This window comes from Myotis daubentonii, chromosome 3, assembly GCF_963259705.1.
Source record: "Myotis daubentonii chromosome 3, mMyoDau2.1, whole genome shotgun sequence".
Lineage (NCBI taxonomy): Eukaryota > Metazoa > Chordata > Mammalia > Chiroptera > Vespertilionidae > Myotis > Myotis daubentonii.
This window is the reverse complement of record NC_081842.1, coordinates 140,081,981-140,100,337: the sequence shown is the minus strand read 5'-3', so window position 1 is coordinate 140,100,337 and position 18,357 is coordinate 140,081,981. Positions and strand designations below refer to the sequence as shown.

The 18,357-nt window shown below is 42.8% G+C and overlaps 1 protein-coding gene across 1 annotated transcript in view; it reads right to left on the bottom strand.

Moving 5' to 3' along the window:
• CAP2 (cyclase associated actin cytoskeleton regulatory protein 2) overlaps nucleotides 1-18,357 on the bottom strand; it is a 161,180-nt gene that overhangs the window by 130,736 nt on the left and 12,087 nt on the right. Inside the window, exons 2-3 of the mRNA XM_059688708.1 lie at nucleotides 5,697-5,818; nucleotides 1,036-1,136 (exon numbers count right to left, since the gene is read on the bottom strand). Of these exons, the coding sequence (XP_059544691.1) occupies nucleotides 1,036-1,136; nucleotides 5,697-5,817 (222 nt within the window). The 5' untranslated portion in view covers nucleotide 5,818. The remainder of the gene's footprint in view (nucleotides 1-1,035; nucleotides 1,137-5,696; nucleotides 5,819-18,357) is intronic.

Genomic DNA, 18,357 nt, shown 5'->3' with positions numbered 1-18,357 from the left:
CAATAATCAGATTTTATGTGAGTCTAATCTGAAAATGGTTTTGCCAGGACTGTCTCATTGCTGGGAAAGCTATAAGCAGATGGAGTTGGAATTCAATCCTCTGCGACAAACATAGGCAAATGAAAAAGAAGAACCTGGTGATAAACTTGTAGGTGTTTAATTGGTTTGGCTATTGCATTAGATTTTCACTAAATGCATGCAAATAATGACTAGCCTTAGAGAGGATGCTAAACATTTAAATATGTATAAAAAGTGTCTAAAACTGGAAAGCAGTCCTGGATATCATTAAAGGGCTCTACTAACCCAGAGATCATCAAATTCTATGACTTTGCTTTCCTCAAGCTATATATATTTAATTGTAGTAAAATACACATAGCACAAAATTTACCCTCTTAACCATTCTAAGTGTACACTTTAGTGGTGTTAAGTATATTCACACTGTTGTGCAACAGATTTCCAGAACGTTTTCTGAAGTTAGTTTGCATCACAAAACTAAAACTCTATACCCATTTAAGAAATTCCAATTTCTCCCTCTCCCTACCCTGGCAACCATCTTTCTACCTTCCATCTCCATGAATTTGACTACACTAGATACGTTATAAATAGAATCACACAGCATTTGTCTCCTGTGACTGGCTAATTTCACTTAGCATAATATCCTCAAGGTTTATCTTTATTGTAGCATGTGTCAGAATTCCCTTCCTTTTTGTGGCTGAATAATATTCCCTTGTATACCACATTTTGCTTATCCATTCATGGTCCACAGACACTTGGGTTGCCTTGTCTTTTGGCTGTTGGGAATAATGCTGCTGTTAGCATAGGTGTACAAATATCTCTTTGAGATCCTCCTTTTAATTCCTTGGGGCATATATCCAGAAGGGGAATTGCCAGATTGGATGATAATCCTACCTTTAATTATTTTGAGGAACCGCTATATTCTTTTCCATACCGGCCACACATTTGACACTCCCACCAGCAGTGCACCCACCTCCCACCGTCTCCTTTCCCTGCAGGACAGGAGAGGAAAGTACTCACATGCGTCTCCACGTCGCCAGCAAGGATCCTACTCTTCTTTAAAAACTCGGCCACTGTGCTGTTCATCAGCTTATCAAAGGCTTCCACCGAGGGGGCCACACCTTTGGAGGAAGAACACGCTGTGATTCCCTGGCAGTTTAATGAACAGCTGGTACTGCTTTGCCATAGGGAATATGCAAGTTTAATATCACTCATGCCATTTTCATTCTCTTCACTAAGTCATTCATTCCTTCAATCAGTGTCTATTACACACTTCTCAAGGGCTCAAGAAAACAATACTTTCCTATTTTTCATCCTCCCCAGTAAGCACTATCACCTACAAAATTTCACTTAATTCTCCCCCAAACTCATGAGGTAAGGAGCACCACCACGGCTTTTCTGATCAGAAATGAAAATGCAAACAGAGCACGTGACTTGACCAAAGCCATATGCCATGTAAGAGGCAGATCCAAAACCAGAATCAAGCCTCATTCATCCACAGCCAGTGCACTTCCTTCTAGACCAGCAGTTCTCAACCTGTGGGTCGCGACCCCTTTGGGGGTCGAACGACCCTTTCACAGGGGTCGCCTAAGACCATCAGAAAACACATATATAATTACATATTGTTTTTGTGATTAATAACTATGCTTTAATTATGTTTAATTTGTAACAATGAAATTGGGAGTCACCACAACATGAGGAACTGTATTAAAGGGTCGCGCGTGGCATTAGGAAGGTTGAGAACCACTGTTCTAGACTGACCAGACCAGGTGCTATAATAGCTTTGCCAACAGTTACCAATGTTATCCAGGGCAACTAGAAGCTAATATGGACTGTGGGCAAGTGGGAAAAGAAAGCTGATGTCACACATTCTGTCCCTTCTTCACTTCCAGGGGAGGAGAGGTGGGCAGGAGAGACTGCTGAGCTACTGCAGAGTAAGTTTGATGTGTCAAATCCCTATAAAAGCTGTAGTGACAACGGCTCAGCCTGGTGTGCTCTGAACTCTCCCTGCCTCTTAATTTTCAGGAAAAATTTGTCCAAGTCCTAGACTTCATATGCCTAATCTTGAGAAGATAACATGGATGGAGAACCTCAGCACTATAGGCTGCTAAAATCCAAAACAAAATCTAGGATTGCCTTTCTCATATTGGACAGAAATATCCATGCTCATAGATCTGTCAGATAAAGTTTTCCTTCCTTTTCCCTTTTTCCCAGTTGCCCATTTCCACAGGCCCAAAGGATGACTGAAACAGCTGTCTTCAGCTTTCGGCACCTAGTTTAACTTCTAACTTCCAGAACCTAAAGGGGGTGCAAGCCCAAAGATTCCTTATGGATCCATCTGGAAACAGGCAAACCTGTTTGCTGGTGTGGGAGAGGCCGGAGAGGTAGGTCTCTGTTGAGTATTCAAAGTAGTGGAAAGTTTTAGAAATGAGGTGGAGAAGGTACAATGATAAAAGGGAATGTTTTCTGATCGCTTTTCATCACTCAGCTCTGCTCACATCTCCTCCAGGCAGCCTCCGATGACCTGTATTTCTCCCCAGCCTGCATCCTTTGAGCACCCTGCAATTGAAGCATTTGTGGCCCTGTATAGTAATGCATTGAGACCAAAGATCCTAGAGCCGTGGTCGGCAAACTGTAGCTTGCCAGCCACATGCGGCTTTTTGGCCCCTTGAGTGTGGCTCTTCCTAAGCCTTAGGAGTGCCCTAATTAAGTTAATAACAATGTACCTACCTATATAGTTTAAGTTTAAAAAATTTGGCTCTCAAAAGAAATTTCAATCGTTGTACTGTTGATATTTGGCTCTGTTGACTAATGAGTTTGCCGACCACTGTCCTAGAGGATTAGGACATGATTCATCTTAGATTTTCTTGCACCTATTACAGTGCTTGCCACTTGGCAGGCATGCAACAATATTTCTTCCACTGCTAAGCCAAACTTACCTGATTGTCAGGGATAAAAAAGCATAGCAAACACATCATAACCCCAGTCTCATTAAGAAGGCAGTTCTTCGGTCTGTGCAAAGATGGATTTGTAATGGACCGGATTCCTTCCAAAAGTTTTTTTTTTTAAATAAAAAAATAATTTTTAAACTTTAATTATAGCATCATTGTAATGCTGATGTTTATATTTAAGGTGAGAGGTTGTCCTTAAGGGTTTTTTCAAAATAGAATTTAGATAATTACAAAAGCTTACTAATTAAGAAGAAATGAAAGCGATGTTGAAAATGTCTTAAGGATGGATATCATTCAGACATTTTACTAACTATCCTACTTACTAATTATCACTTTGTTTTAAATAGGATAATAAATTGGTGGCTAGTTGTTTTAAAAGACCTGACTTTAATAAGTGAGAAAATATTTGCTTAAATACTTAAGTAATTTAATTATATGCCTTTCAATTTTGCTTAGCCTATTAATTTTCCCAGAATGTTTTTTAATCCTCACCCGAGGATATGCTTTTATTGACTTTTAGAGAAAGGAATGGGGAGAGAGAGAGAGAGAGAGAGAGAGAGAGAGAGAGAGAGAGAGATCGATTGGTTCCCTCCCGTATATGCCCTGACCATGGACTGAACCCAAAACCTAGGTATGTACCCTCACCTGACTGGTAATTGAGCCCACAACCTTTTGGTGAACAGGATTACACTCCAACCAACTGAGCCATCCAGTCAGGGCCCCAGAATATATTTTTTATAAAGAAAATAAAAAGTGCAGTCTAGTAGCTCTTTGAGTAAGCGAAGTTCAAATTATGGAGGTTTTTTTTCCCTTTATTCAACAAAACTACATAATCTCTGGGTAGTTGAATTTAACTTTATTTTATGTATTTACCAGCTTTATATTTGTGGTTGGCAATTTTAGAGAAATGTCTTTGTTCACCAGATGCCAAAGTAATAGGGACACAAATTTACTGAAGAGAACATAAAAATATATTCTTGCAAATAAGGTTAACTGAATCTCACAGAGCAACTGTATAGTTAACAAAAAGAGGCTTAAAATGAAATCGTAGATGTGTCTCTGTTGATGCAGAAACAACTTACAGGCCCCTGGCAGCCTTCCTTTAAATAGCACCCCCTTTCAATGCGCTCAGAGCATTTTAATTTTCATTATGTTCAGCGGGAAAAACCAGCCTGCACATTTGTGCTCTCACAGTAATTTTTGTCCCAGGGCATGTAATACAAGGCACAGCTCCAAATACGCCTGAAATTCTAGAAGCACCACTGTGGATCTTGCCTGGCGAAAGCTTTGTTTGAAACCCCCTCTTCCACAAGTCTCTTCTCAGCCCCCAAAGCCTAACAGGATTCAAAATGGGTCAGATAAGGAGGAACCTTATGTGAGACAAGGATAGAGTTGCTAGGTTAAATACACATAGCCCAGTTAAATATGAATTTCAGATAAATAATGAATAAATTTTTAGCATAAGTGCGTACCATGCAGTATCTGGAACACACTTACAACTCCTCGCCCCACTAAACGTCAGCTTATCTAAAATTCAAATTTAACTAGATGTCCTGTATTTTTATTTGCTAAATCTGCAAACTTAGGCAAGAAGAAATTGGAAAAATTACTGTAGATAACTTAGAGAGTTTGCAATACCTGGTATCATGTTAAAGAAATAGTTAATTTTTTTATATTTGCTCAGATAGTTTTTAGGATCTATTTTTTTAAGTGTGGTGTTAGCATGTAATTTAAAAAATTCTTTTATTGCTTTCAGAGAGGAAGAGAGAGGGAGAGAGAGTGAGAGAAACATCAATGATGAAAGAGAAAATCATTGATCGGCTGCCTCCTGCATGCCCCACACTGGGGATTGAGCCCTGCAACCCGGGCATGTGCCCTGACTGGGAATGGAGCTGTGACCTCCTGGTTCATAGGATGATGCTCAATCACCAAGCCACGCTGGCCGGGCCTTTGCATATTTTTTTAAAAGTGTGTTTGGTTAGGAGCAGGCACAAGTAAAACAACGTGATGGGATCATGTCACTAGGAATTCACATTCGGATTCACATCAGGTTCACTCCTTTAAAACTGCAGTTCTTAAATTTAATGACTTGTTCGTTTTAAAATTAAAATCTACAGAATAATAATTCCTTCCAGTTTACATTCCAACTGAGGACATTAGTTTCTTTTTGATAATCACTTAGATAATATATTTAGTCATTGAGCGTGAAAGAGCAGCATAAACATTAAAACGAAAGAATAATGATACTTGGCACGTGGATTATGCTTTTAACAGGCGGAGGTACTGGTAATTTTTGTGGAGTGTGCGTTGAAACTTTTTTTCCCTTTCTATTTTTCATGGATTGCTTGCATCTGGTGAATGTCATGGTCACATATAAAGGAAGGAGTAGGGAAGTTGAAGAAAGTAGATAGAAATATTTCTTTCTTTTTTTTAATATATTTTATTGATTTTTTTTACAGAGAGGAAGGGAGAGGGATAGAGAGTTAGAAACATTGATGAGAAAGAAACATTGATCAGCTGCCTCCTGCACACCCACTACTGGGGATGTGCCTGCAACCAAGGTACATGCTTGACCGGAATCGAACCTGGGACCCTTCAGTCCGCAGGCCAACGCTCTATCTACTGAGCCAAACAGGTTAGGGCTAGAAATATTTCTTGAGAACTAAGTGGTGGGGACAAAATGAAGTGACCCATGTAGAGATGGGTAATGACAACGGTTTGTGGCCCTACCTCCGTTGACACCGTTAATTTCCCCACAGTTCTCAGGAGGCCGGTGTGACACCGCAGACAGCAACTCCAGTCGGCCGACTGCCTGTTCCAGTCTCTCCACCAATCCCTGCATCGCCTCCATTCTAGAAGACAGGAACAAATGGAGTTCATGTGAGCTCAGGCAGGATTAGCAAGCTGACACCAACACACTTAGCAGTGGCAAGAAGGAAAATAAAAATTGCTGGGAAGGGCTTTAATTACCTAGAGAGTATTTCTACATGTCGGGGAAATATGTGAAAAGCAAAAGAACATGAAACTTAGAACAAACCCCCTCCCCAAATTTTATTGAGTTTATTCAATTCAGTGACTTTCACAAGCCCCACATGCAATACACAAACATTCACTCTCTTGACAGCATTATCAGTGTTTCCTTGGGTGGTTCTTTGAGCTATGATACAATCTATGTCCAACACTTAGTTAAAAGCCCAAGAATATATATTCACAATTAATACTGTCAACTCTTATTGCTAATGGTGGGAGGAGACTTTAACCATTTCCAATAATTCTTTCTGTTAAAGTATAATTCCGCAGGGGACACTAATGCCTTGTTTACTTAGTTGCCTTAAACCAAACAGCACAGCCCAGGAGAACTGTGAGTTTGTGAAACTGTGCATCATTGAGGAGCCAACAGAGGCCATTGCCTCCAGAGCGAATTGTCTTCTACCTGCTATTAGTGTGTTTCAGGGGTCTGTTGTTAAATTATTTTAAATTGCAATTATTTTGAATGGTGGGTTTTTTAATTTAAAATATTATTTCCCTTTGATGTTGGTTGTTTTAGACAAAATTCAGTTTTAGGTGCGGTAGTTTTTGGAGACAGCGCTCTTGAGTTACCCAACACTCTTGGCAGGAATAAGCTGGCTCTGAGGTTGGCTAAGGAATTGGGGGTAAAAGTGAGGCTGGGTACCGATCCATCCTTCCTGCTTCTGAACAGATGTTAGATAGCCACACTGAGTATACACAAGGTGAGTCCCTTAGAGTTACTGACCCGGAATGTATGTTATTAAGGCAGCCTCTGAGGAATGGAACCCAAGCTCGTTTGGCCAGATTCCTGAGATCTAGCTAATAGGTACCATAACTCTGACCGTACCAACCTATGGTCTTGGCAAAATCAGGCTGCTGCCTCAGAGAGAGTAAAACAGGCCTCATCTCAGTGTCTGCACTTCTCACTGTTAGGAACTTTCCAAGCATCATTCTGAGCCACAGAAGATGACACGCTCCTGCATCTCAGACAACACTGCCCAGAGCGTGGGTAAATTTTATTGCTCTAAGATGTGTAACTATTTTCTCTTTCTGCCAGGAAGGCACTTCTCTTTTGTATTTTGTAGTCTCTTAGTTTTGAGCTTAAATGTAATGACTTGCCATTGCCTTATTTTAAAAACAAAGTTATACTTATCAAAGCACATGGATAGTTCGGTAATTCTGCATCCAAATGTCAGATGGCCATCAGACGCGGATGGGGAAGGCTCACTGTCTGTTTTGGAAAGTCATCTCCTCTAAAATTGCCAGTAGCCACTTTGTCAAAATATGGGGCAGTGTTCTCTGCATGGCTGAAATCAGCATCTAATCCCAAGGGCACTCAAAATTAGAAGTTTCTCATCTATTCTCTTCCTCTTAATATCAGAGTTTTTGCTTCCATTGCAAGTGAAAAGAAAAAAAAAAGGAAGAAGAAAATTAAATCCATTACGTAAGCTTGTGAAGGAACTGGGTATCCTGTAGGTAGGTGGGTAAGGCCATTTGAGAAATGATAAAAGCCCCTCTAATCTTTTAATAGTTGCCCATCTGTTCACAGTTATCTGTTCCCTGTTACTCAACTTGCCAAATGTTACCACCATAGACCAAGCCCACACTAGAAAAGAATGTGTTTGCTTTCCTAGTGAGCTCATTGTCTCCCCACAGAAAAGCACCAAGTACCTCCAGTCACCCCAGAGCTGTTAGAGGAAGGCCTGTTACATTTCACACGTAGGATTGCTGTCCCTGACTGTGGCTTAATCAGCTTCCCAGACAAGACCCAAATCACACATTATCTAGTGCTTCATATGTTGAAAGACAATAGGAATTAGCCCATAAACTGCAGGGCTGGGCAGACTGGTGTGGAATGCAGTCTAAAAGTGAATCAGATGTCACTTCATGTGAAATCACCATGAACTGAAGTCTTGCCACAGCCTCATACGAGGTTAATATGCAACTTCATGCAAGGAAGCTGGAAAGATGCCTCTGGGTTTAAAATTTTAGAACAGTTTCTAGAAGAAATGGAAGAACAAATAAAAGAAAGAATACACCAAGATATAAAAAACATACGTTAGTATTCCCAAAAAACATGACAGGGTCCAAGATAGCTGTGTCCTCTTCTCTAACACACACACACACACACACACACACACACACACACACACACACACACTTCTCCCCACATGCACCCTCAGCTGCTAGCCTGGCTCTCAAGAATGGAGAAAGAACAGAGCTGCAGATTCTCCAAATTCTTCCCAGGCAATTCCATTCGCCTTGGTTTTTCAAAATGGATTTAGCCAAGTTTTGACGAGGAGGTGGGAGCCAGGAATTAAGAATTAGATTGAGGAAATGGATAGGGGAGTCAAAGCAAATGCAGACAGCTAAATCCAGCTATGGAATGAGTCAGGGTCAGTGGACAAATGATGTGGATCAGGAAGCCAGCGAAGAAGGGAAAATGGCAAGATGGTGGATGTAAGATGTTTTGGGAATCGGGTGAGACACCAAGAGAAGCCAGATGTACAGCTGGAGAATCAAGAGACTGGGTTAGATGCTGCTGTTCAGATTTTCTACTCAAGCACTAGCCAGCCTTAGCGTATAGAGGATAAACACCAATGTTTGACCAGAGGGTGAGGGTGAGCGAAAAGAAAAAGGTGGAGGAACACAGAACTTCACAACTTTCTCTTTTTAATGTTTTAGGAAATGATACTTGAGGTTAATCTTAATGCTTTGTTTTGCATTATTTTTTGAGTATTCTCTTTTGAGTTTCTCTATAATGAGAAGTATAACTTATCCTTGCTTGTCCTTTTTTTCTTATTTAAATTTCTCCTTCACCCTTCATTTTTTATAGTTTAATTTTTATTTTTATCAAAGCTAAACATGAGCAGATGTAGAGTCAACAGTTCTTCAAGGCTTATGATAAAACAGAACAGTCCCCTGACTGCCTCCTTCCATTCTTTGATTTGAGAGTCAACCATTTGCAATTCTTTTAGCTGTTTACTTTAGTACTGTAATTGCCTCCTTATTTCTAAATAATATGCTTATAGTTCTATGTCTCATTTGCTTTCTTCACTTTCAGACATCATCCACTGAGTTCCCACCAAAAACAAAAGCGTTTACTGTTCTCTTGTCCCATCCCCACCAGCACATACATGCACATTTCCTTTTATCCCATTCTCCCAATAGTGTTATATCTCAATTTTTCTGTGACCAATAATCAGTGTTAATACAGTTATGACTATTCACAGCTACGTCATGATTTTCACTTTTTGCATAGCTTGTTTTCTTAAAGCCATGTTTTTCAGCTTCTCAGTTGTCTACATACTTAAAAAATTAATCAGCTCCAAAATCTTCCCCCAGTTGTGTAAGTCCACTTTCAATGGGACCAACCACATCTGGAATTCTTAGTTCTTTCTTCTCAGAGTTATCTCTTCTGAAGAATTACTCCAACTGCATGGTTATTCCGTAGGCCTGCTGCACATCTGTAACCTGGGACCTGCCTTCACCGTCACTGAAGGTGAACAGAGAAACCATCCTAGGGATTTCTCTCCCCCACTCCTTATGTGCTATCACCTGTTTTCTGGACTCTATATCCTCCTCTTTCTTGGTGTATTTCCTTAATTGGAAAGAGCATTGTCTTTTGAAAAAAGGTACATGAAAGGCCAATTTTTTTTGAGATTTTGCATGCCTGAGAATATCTTTATTTTGCTCTCACACTTGATTGGTGATTAGGCTGAGAATAGAATTACAGGCTGAAAATTTTCCTCAGAATTTTAAAGGCATTGCTCCATGTCTTCTAGTTCCCTAGGTTACTGTGGAGAAGTCCAAGCCATTCTGATTCTTCATCCTTGGGATATTCCTGTGTTTTCCTCTCTGGAAGAAGTCTTTGGAATCCTTCTCATTGTCCCCAGTGTTTAGAACTTTTATGATGACACTAGAGGCCCGGTGCACAAAATTCATGCACGGTGGGGGGGTGTCCCTCAGCCCAGCCTGCACCATCTCCAATCTGGGACATCCCTCTCACAATCCGGGACTACTGGCTCCTAACCACTCGCCTGCCTGCCTGCCTGATTGCCCCTAACCACTTCCGCCTGCCAGCCTGATTGCCCCCTAACCGCTCCCCTGCCAGCCTGATTAATGCCTAACTGCTCCCCTGCTGGCCTGTTCACCCCCAATGTTCTCCCCTGTTGGCCCGATTGCCCACAACTGCCCTCCCTTGCTGGCCTGATTGCCCAAAACTGCCCTCCCCTGCCGCGATCTGCCTCCTCTGCCGGGACCCGCCTCCTTCGCACAAGGCGGTAGAGACACCAGGACTGACCTCCTCCGTGCTGCACAGAGCTGTGGGACCCCCAGGCCTCACCGCATGGAGCCGCTGCTGGGCCCCACCTCTGCTGTGCACATGGCCATCCTGTGGTGGCCACCTTGTGATGACATCGCAAGCGAGGGCGCGAGGACCACCTAGGCTTTTATTAGTATAGACACTTTGTTGTTGATCAAATATTCTCCTTATAAATAATTTTCAAAAGGTGTAGAAAAGGTAGGAAAATGGGTATTGCACATTGTATGTCTCTGGGTGAGTTTATAAACCAAAGTTTTGAGTGGTTTTTTTTTTTCAAATAAAGAAGTTAGCATTCTAAATATTTAAACAATTCAAACATCTCTCATACCAATTTCATACATTTACAAATATTTCATATACTTCAACAAAAATAAAGCCAGTAATTATCCTCAAAGGCATCTCTGAGAATAATAATGTATCTTGGAATAATAAGTTGTGCTAGAAACATTATTGTAGGATAAAAGATAGCTATCATAACAAAAAAAATTTTTTTTGCTTCATTGGTCATTTTATAGAACCCATCCTCAAAGTACAGGAATTTGGTTCCTAACACTGTCCAATGGCCAATGTTATACCAACAGTACCATGACTAAGCTTAAAGCACTGAGGGAGAGCGCGTGCACACATTTCTATCCTTCTCATGGCAGTTTCCAGAAAACCAGAGTTCCCCACACTTTCAAACATTTTATAAGACCTCAATTGTTTTGCCCATTTTTAACTAGGGTGGTATAGAGGCTTTGGAATCACTAGCTGGGAGACTCTGGGAAAACAGCTTAATTTTGCTTTGTTTTAGTTACTACCTATACATAGAGTTGATGGAAGTATGCATATGAAGACATACAAAGAATGGCACATGGTCAGTGATAAACTTGCTAGCTCCTACTATGAAGACATCCCATCTCATTTTTCTTTCCATGGGAGTAGTTAGATCTACATACCGCTACATCAAGTCTTTGGGGATTTGCAATGTTCAGCAAGATCTGGCCAAGGAAAATGAGCAGCTGAAAAGTTTAGGCTATTATTATCATACTAGAGGCCTGGTGCACAAAAATTTGTGCACTCGGTGGCGGGGGGGGGGGGGGGGGCGTCCTTCAGCCCGGCCTGTGCCCTCTCACAGTCTGGGACCCCTCGGGAGATAACGACCTGCTGGCTTAGGCCTGATCCCGGGTGACAGAGGGCAGGCCTAATCCCTAGGTGCAGCCCCTGGTCGGGCTCAGAGCAGGGCTGATTGGGGAGTTGGGGCGCCGCCCCCTGTCATGCACAGAGCAGGGCGGATCAGGAGGTTGCGATGCCACCCTCAGTCACGCTCAGGGTAGGGCCGATTGGGGGGTTGGGGCACTGCCCCTGTAACACTCAAGGCAGGGTCGATGGGGAGGTTGTGGCAACACCCCCTGTCACACACAGAGCAGGGCCCATCAGGGGGTTGGGGAGCTCCCTCCTGTCACACACAGAGCAGGGCCCATCAGGGGGTTGAGGAGCTCCCCCCTGTCACTCACAGAGTAGGACCAATAGGGGAGTTGGTGCACTGCCCCCTGTCACACACAGAGCAGGGTGGATCAGGGGGTTGGGGCGCCACCCTCTATCACCCACAGAGTAGGGCCGATCAGGGGGTTGGGGCGCCACCACTGTCACACTCAGGGCAGGGCCAATAGGGAGGTTATGGCTCTACCCCATCACACACATAGCAGGGCCCGTGGGGTGGGGGTTGGGGCGCCGCCACTCTCACACTCAGGGCAGGGCTGATGGGGAGGTTATGGCTCTACCCTGTCACACACAGAGCAGGGCCGATCAGGGGGTTGGGGCGCTGCACCCTGTGACACATTGAGCCGCAGGGCGATCAGGGGGTTGGGGAGCTCCCCCTATCAGGCACAGAGCAGGGCTGATCAGGGGGTTGGGGCGCCTTCCCCTGTCATGAACAGAGCAGGGAGGATAGGGAGGTTGTGGCCCCACCCCCTGTCACACACAGAGCCGCAGGGCGATCAGAGGGTTTGGGCGCTGCCCCCTGTCACACTGATCCTGGTGCCAGGAGGTCTCTTGGCTCTGCTGATCCCGGTGCTGGGAGGCATATTACCCTTTTACTATATAGGATAGAGGCCTGGTGCACAGGTTGGGGCCAGCTGGTTTGCCCTGAAGGGTGTCCTGGATCAGGGTGGGGGTCCCCACTGGGGTGCCTGGCCAGCTGGGGTGAGGGGATGATGGCTGTTTGCAGCTGGTCACACACCCTTCAGGGTGGGGGTCCCCACTGGGGTGCCTGGCCAGTCTGGGTGAGGGGCTGAGGGCTATTTTCAGGCTGGCGGGTGACTGAAGCTCCCAACCGCTCCTTTTTTTCTTTTTTTTTTTTTTTTATTCTGGGCCAGCTTTAGCTCTCAGGTTTGGCTCCAGCTCTTAGGCCTCCGCTGCTGAAAGCAGGTTTCTGGCCTTTGTTTACCTTCTGTAATTGAAACAATGTTGCGATCCTGCTGGCTGAAGCCCAACGACTAAAGCAGGTTTCTGTGGTTTTGTTTAGCTTCTATATTTGTAACATAGTTTCTTAGAGTTGCAGCTCAGAGGCCTGCAGCGGCAGGCGGGGAATGTTGGAGTCCTCTGTCACTGAAGCAAGCAAGCCTCATGTTCACTTTAAGCTGCCTGGCTGCTGGCCGCCATCTTGGCTGGCAGTTAATTTGCATATCGCCCTGATTAGTCAATGGGAAGGGTAGCGGTCGTACACTAATTACCATGTTTCTCTTTTATTAGATAGGATTATTATTTATTATCATTATTATTTTCAACATTTAATTTCTCTAAAAGAGGTTTTCTCAAAACTTATGTGTAATGGTTACTATGAAATGATAATTTGGCTATGTAATTAGTACTTTTTTAGTCATATATTTCCCCCTAAACATTTTTATGATGATTCTTTTGCTTTTAAATTGTCCCCTGCAAAGGACACAAGCATAATCTCTGTGGAATCATTTTTGGAAAATAACACTCCTTCATCCCTCATATATTGCACCCAAACTATCTTATGCTCAGGGTCTATAAAGGCCCTACCTACTTGGTCTAACCAGTTATAAAAAGCTGCTTTCATAGTCACTTTGAAAATTGACACCCCATGGCCCAGAATAAATGGTGATAAGACCAGAGTAACAGCGTGTTTGTCTGTATAGCCTTCTGGTGCCTGGAAGACATACTGCCCAATTAAAATACCACCTCATGCTGTCTTTTCTGCCAGCACATGCACACCTTGCCTCCCAAGGAGATTAGTCCGAGCTTTTCATGGGCTGATTCTCCTTGTATCTCCCACTGAGCCTGCATGCTGCCATGTACATGGAGAATTCTATAAATACTTTCTGATTGACTAATTAATTGGCTACCCCTCACTGCCTTTCCCTCGCCTGCCCACATCCTGGCATAATCTCAGATCAGGCGGAAAGCCAACTTTTCATGGGAGAAATGTCCATGTAAAAGAAGATACTAGATTAGTTTTCCCACTTAAAACCACAGTGATGCCCTGGCCGGTGTGTCTCAGTTGGTTGGGCGTTGTCCTATGCAGCCAGGAGTTGCCAGTTCAGTTCCCAGGTTGCAGTAGTGATCCCCGGCTTGGGGAGGCAGCCGATTGGTGTTTCTCTCTCTCTCTCTCTCTCTCTCTCTCACTCTCCCTTCCTCTCTCTGAAAATCAATTAAAAATCTTTAAAGCAAACAAACAAACAAACAAAACCAAACCACAATGGCTTCCTGCCTTGATTTAAAAGGGCACATTTGCTCTCTCTAATGTAAACCGTAGGCTTTTCCATGGTTCCTCCTTCTTTTTTAGGTTTCAAAAATTTTATACCTACATTGTCCAAAGCGTTTTTTGTTTGTTTGTTTGTTTGTTTGTTTGTTTGTTTTGTAAATTCTTCAGAGCAAGTTCTTAAGACAAGTAGAGCAGAAAGCTACTTTGGTAACTCTTTCCTGTTAATAAAAGGGCTGGGTCTTCTGGGTGTCTGGGTTGCTGTAAACTAGCACCCTTAAGAGGCCAAAGGTGCAGAAATAATTGTGGTGAGAGTTTCTCTTCTGTTGTCTCTGTGCCTAACTTTGTGCTCTTCACGATCCGTTTCTCCTGCTCTTCAGAGCTTCTGATTCCGTAAGGGTCCAGTGGATTTCAAAGATCATAAGACGAAGATTAACTAGAAAATAGACTTGAAGTGACCAGGATATTGAAGACTTTCAAACCTTGTTTCATGGTGAGGCTGGGCAGCTGGCTTATGGGTGAGCTCTCTTCGAACAATAAAGTCGCAATAGGCTACTTTCTCGATAATTCCACCAAATTTAAAAAATGTTAAACTACCATCAAACTAGACTGTCCTGGATTGTTAAATTCTCTTTATCTTTTTTTTCCTGGAAGATCTTGTGATTCAGTCTTATTAACTGGAATAATAGTATATATATAAAAACAATGATATTCATTCATTCACTCATTCAGTGACTATCTCACTGATTATGCTTGCTTCATTCATTCAGTTAGTCTCCACGACCTGCTAAGCACAATGCTCATATCTAGAAAATCAGGAGTGATTAACATACTCCTGCCCAGCGGTAGTGGGAGGGGCTGGAAGCAGACCCTGCTTGGTCAAGCCAAAGAATTATTTCACTAGGAGACACATTCACGTTGCCGAGGTGCCTGCCTTCGTGTCTTTTGCTTACTCTCCCACAGAGCATTTCTGGAGCCATCTTCTTACCAAACAGAAAAGGAAAAAAAGGCACTGTTTTCTTTATATTGCAAAAAAGTTCCAAGAGTGGTTGAGTGTTGAAATAGTGTAATCAGAATACAAGAGATTAGGGAGTTATACAGGAAAAGAACACTTAAAATTTTTCACAAAACTGGAGAGAACATATATGAAATCCTGATTGGCCATTTGCTTAATGTCTCACTACAGAGAAAAGGAGCAAATCTTCAGTTGATTTTCAAAAGGACCTCACTCCAGCTCTCTGTACCTTGTCAGACTCCTGAGATCCAGTCATAGAGATGACCCCCCCCCCTCATACTTGTCCCCCGCATCTCTCCTCTATGCTGTGGTTCTGCTGTTTCCACTGCTTCAAGGTCCTTCCTGGCACTGCTGCACCCACTTTCCAAACCTCAACTTCTCTGAGGAGTCATTCAGCGTCCCACAAATCAGAGGTAACTTGCCTCCAGGTATTAACTTCCTGTCACCTGAAGGTAAAATAAGCAACCACATATAGAAATTACCTCCCCATCCATTTGCCCTCTGTACTCTGGTGGCACCACTCCTCAGAACAACCCCTGATCATTCTCATATCATAAACATTTCTCTTCAAGGTTGGAATTTATAAAGATAAGAGGCTAGGGTTTACAACTTGAGGTAGTGCAAAAGCATTTTTTGGCATCAGAGAATCTTTTTTTTTTAATTAAATCTTTATTGTTCAGATTATTACATTTGTTCCTCTTTTTTCCCCCCATAACTCCCCTCCTCCCAGTTCCCGCCCCACCCTCCACCCTCACTCCCCACCCACTGTCCTCATCCATAGGTGCATGATTCTTGTCCAGTCTCTTCCCGCATCTCCCACACCCTTTTCCCCCCCAAGAATAGTCAGTCCATTCCCTTTCTATGTCCCTGATTCTATTATGATCACCAGATTATTTATTCACTTGATTCTTAGATTCACTTGTTGATAGATGCATGTTTGTTGTTCATAATTTGTATCTTTACCTTTTTCTTCTTCTTCCTCTTCTTAAAGGATACCTTTCAGCATTTCATATAATCCTGGTTTGGTGGTGATGAACTCCTTTAGCTTTTCCTTATCTGTGAAGCTCTTTATCTGACCTTCAGTTCTGAATGATAGCTTTGCTGGATAAAGTAATCTTGGTTGTAGGTTCTTGGTATGCATCACTTTGAATATGTCTTGCCATTCCCTTCTGGCCTGCAAAGTTTCTGTTGAGAAATCAGCTGACAGTCGTATGGGTACTCCCTTGTAGGTAACTGAGCTTCTTTCTCTTGCAGCTTTTAAGATTCTCTCTTTGTGTTTTGCTCTTGGCATTTTAATTATGATGTATCTTGGTGTGGTCCTCTTTGGATTCCTTTTGTTTGGGGTTCTCTGTGCTTCCTGGACCTGTAAGTCTATTTCTTTCACCAGGTGGGGGAAGTTTTCTGTCATTATTTCTTCAAATAGGTTTTCAATATCTTGCTCTCTCTCATCTTCTGGCACCCCTATAATTCTGATGTTGGTACGCTTGAAGCTGTCCCAGAGGCTCCTTACACTATCTTCGTATTTTCGGATTCTTTTTTCATGTTGCTTTTCTGGTTGGGTGTTTTTTGCTTCTTCGCATTTCAAATCTTTGCCTTGATTCTTGCGCTCCTCTGGTCTGCTGTTGGGAGTCTGTATAGTATTCATTATTTCAGTTCGTGTATGCTTAATTTCTAGTTGGTTCTTTATCATAACATCGAGGGTCTCATTTGATTTCTTGAGGATCTCAGTAACTTTATCGGCGGCTTCTAGACAGTTCTTAAGAGACCTTAAAAGTGTGGTTCTGAACTCAATATCCTCCATTGACAGTTTTGTCCTGTTTCTTTGTCTCCGCATTTTTTATGCTTTCTTGGTGCACCCCCTAGTGGTCTTTGTGCGCAGTCTTGTTGTAGTTAAGCCTTGATTGTTGTCGGCAATACCGGGGGTGATTTGACCTCCAGGCTAACTGGCTATGAGAGTCTGCTGTGTCTGCGGCATCAGAGAATCTTAATTTGAGACCCTGCCCCTTAATTGCCCGCATAATGCCCCTCACTTCCAAAACACAAACTCTTTCCTTCTTCATTCATATGCATATGTGTGAGCTGTGTTCTGTGCTGGTTGCTGGGGTTGCACAGGTGGATGAGACTCAAGTATGTCTTCAGGGCACCATGGTCTCCTTGAGGAGAGGACAGTTGGGCTGTTGGGGACAGGCCAGCACTCTAGGACACCAGGCTGCAGGGAACTGGGTAATTTCAGCTGGAAAGAGCCCAGTGAGAACTGAGACCCTGGAGGAATCTTAGTATATCTTGAAGGCTTGTTCTGTGCCTTGACTTGGGGTGGTGGGACTGGGTAAGGACACAGCCATAAAGTCATAGGCTGTGAAGGCTGAGTGGAAGCAGGACAGGCCCCTATTCCACTCCCCTATCCTGAAGTGGGAACTCCTTTAGCTAAGCGTGAAGTAAGGACCCTCCATGGAAATGTAGCTCCCTCCCCAAACCCTGCCATGACCCTTTCTAGGCTCCAATGTTGTTGGGGAAGCTCTTTCTATTCCTGTGTCCTCATGCTTCCCCTCTGCTCTTGTTAGGCCACTGAGGAGGAAGAGGTCAAAGAGGTGCTCTAGGAGTTCCCCAAGGGCCACACCAGGCACTGGGAAAAGAAGAGCCATGGAGATGCCGCTGGCCAGGTTACTGCAGCCTGGGCAGGGCTTTCATGGACCTTTTGTCCCTCCAAAAATTATACCGTTCTCCTTGTATCCAGAATATATAAAGAACTCTTAAACTCAATAATAAGACCAACACTCCAATTTAAAAATGGGAAAAATATTGTATAGACATTTTCCCAATAGTACATATAAAGACATTCAATATTAATAGTCATTAGAGAAAGTTAAATACAAATCAAACCACACAATATCACTTCATACCCAATAGGATGACTAAAAAGACATATAATAACAAGTGCTGGTGAAGCTCAAGAGAAATTGGGACCTTCCTATATTGCTGGTGGGAATGCAGCTGCTGTGGAAAATAGTTTGGAAGTTTCTTAAAAAGTTAAGCATATATTTGGTATATGACCAGTCATCCCACCCATAGGTATCTACTCAAGAGATACAAAAATATATGTACACACACATAATAACTTGTCTACAAATATTCCTAGCAACATCATTCATAATGGCCAAAAAAGGAAACAACTTAAATTTCCATTGATAGATGAATGGATAAAAGAAATGTGGTATATTCATTCATTGGAATATTACTTGCCAATAAAGAGGAATGAAGTAGTGATCATGCTACAACATGGATGAACTGCCAAAACACTATGCTACATAAAAGAGGCAGAGATAGAAGACCATGT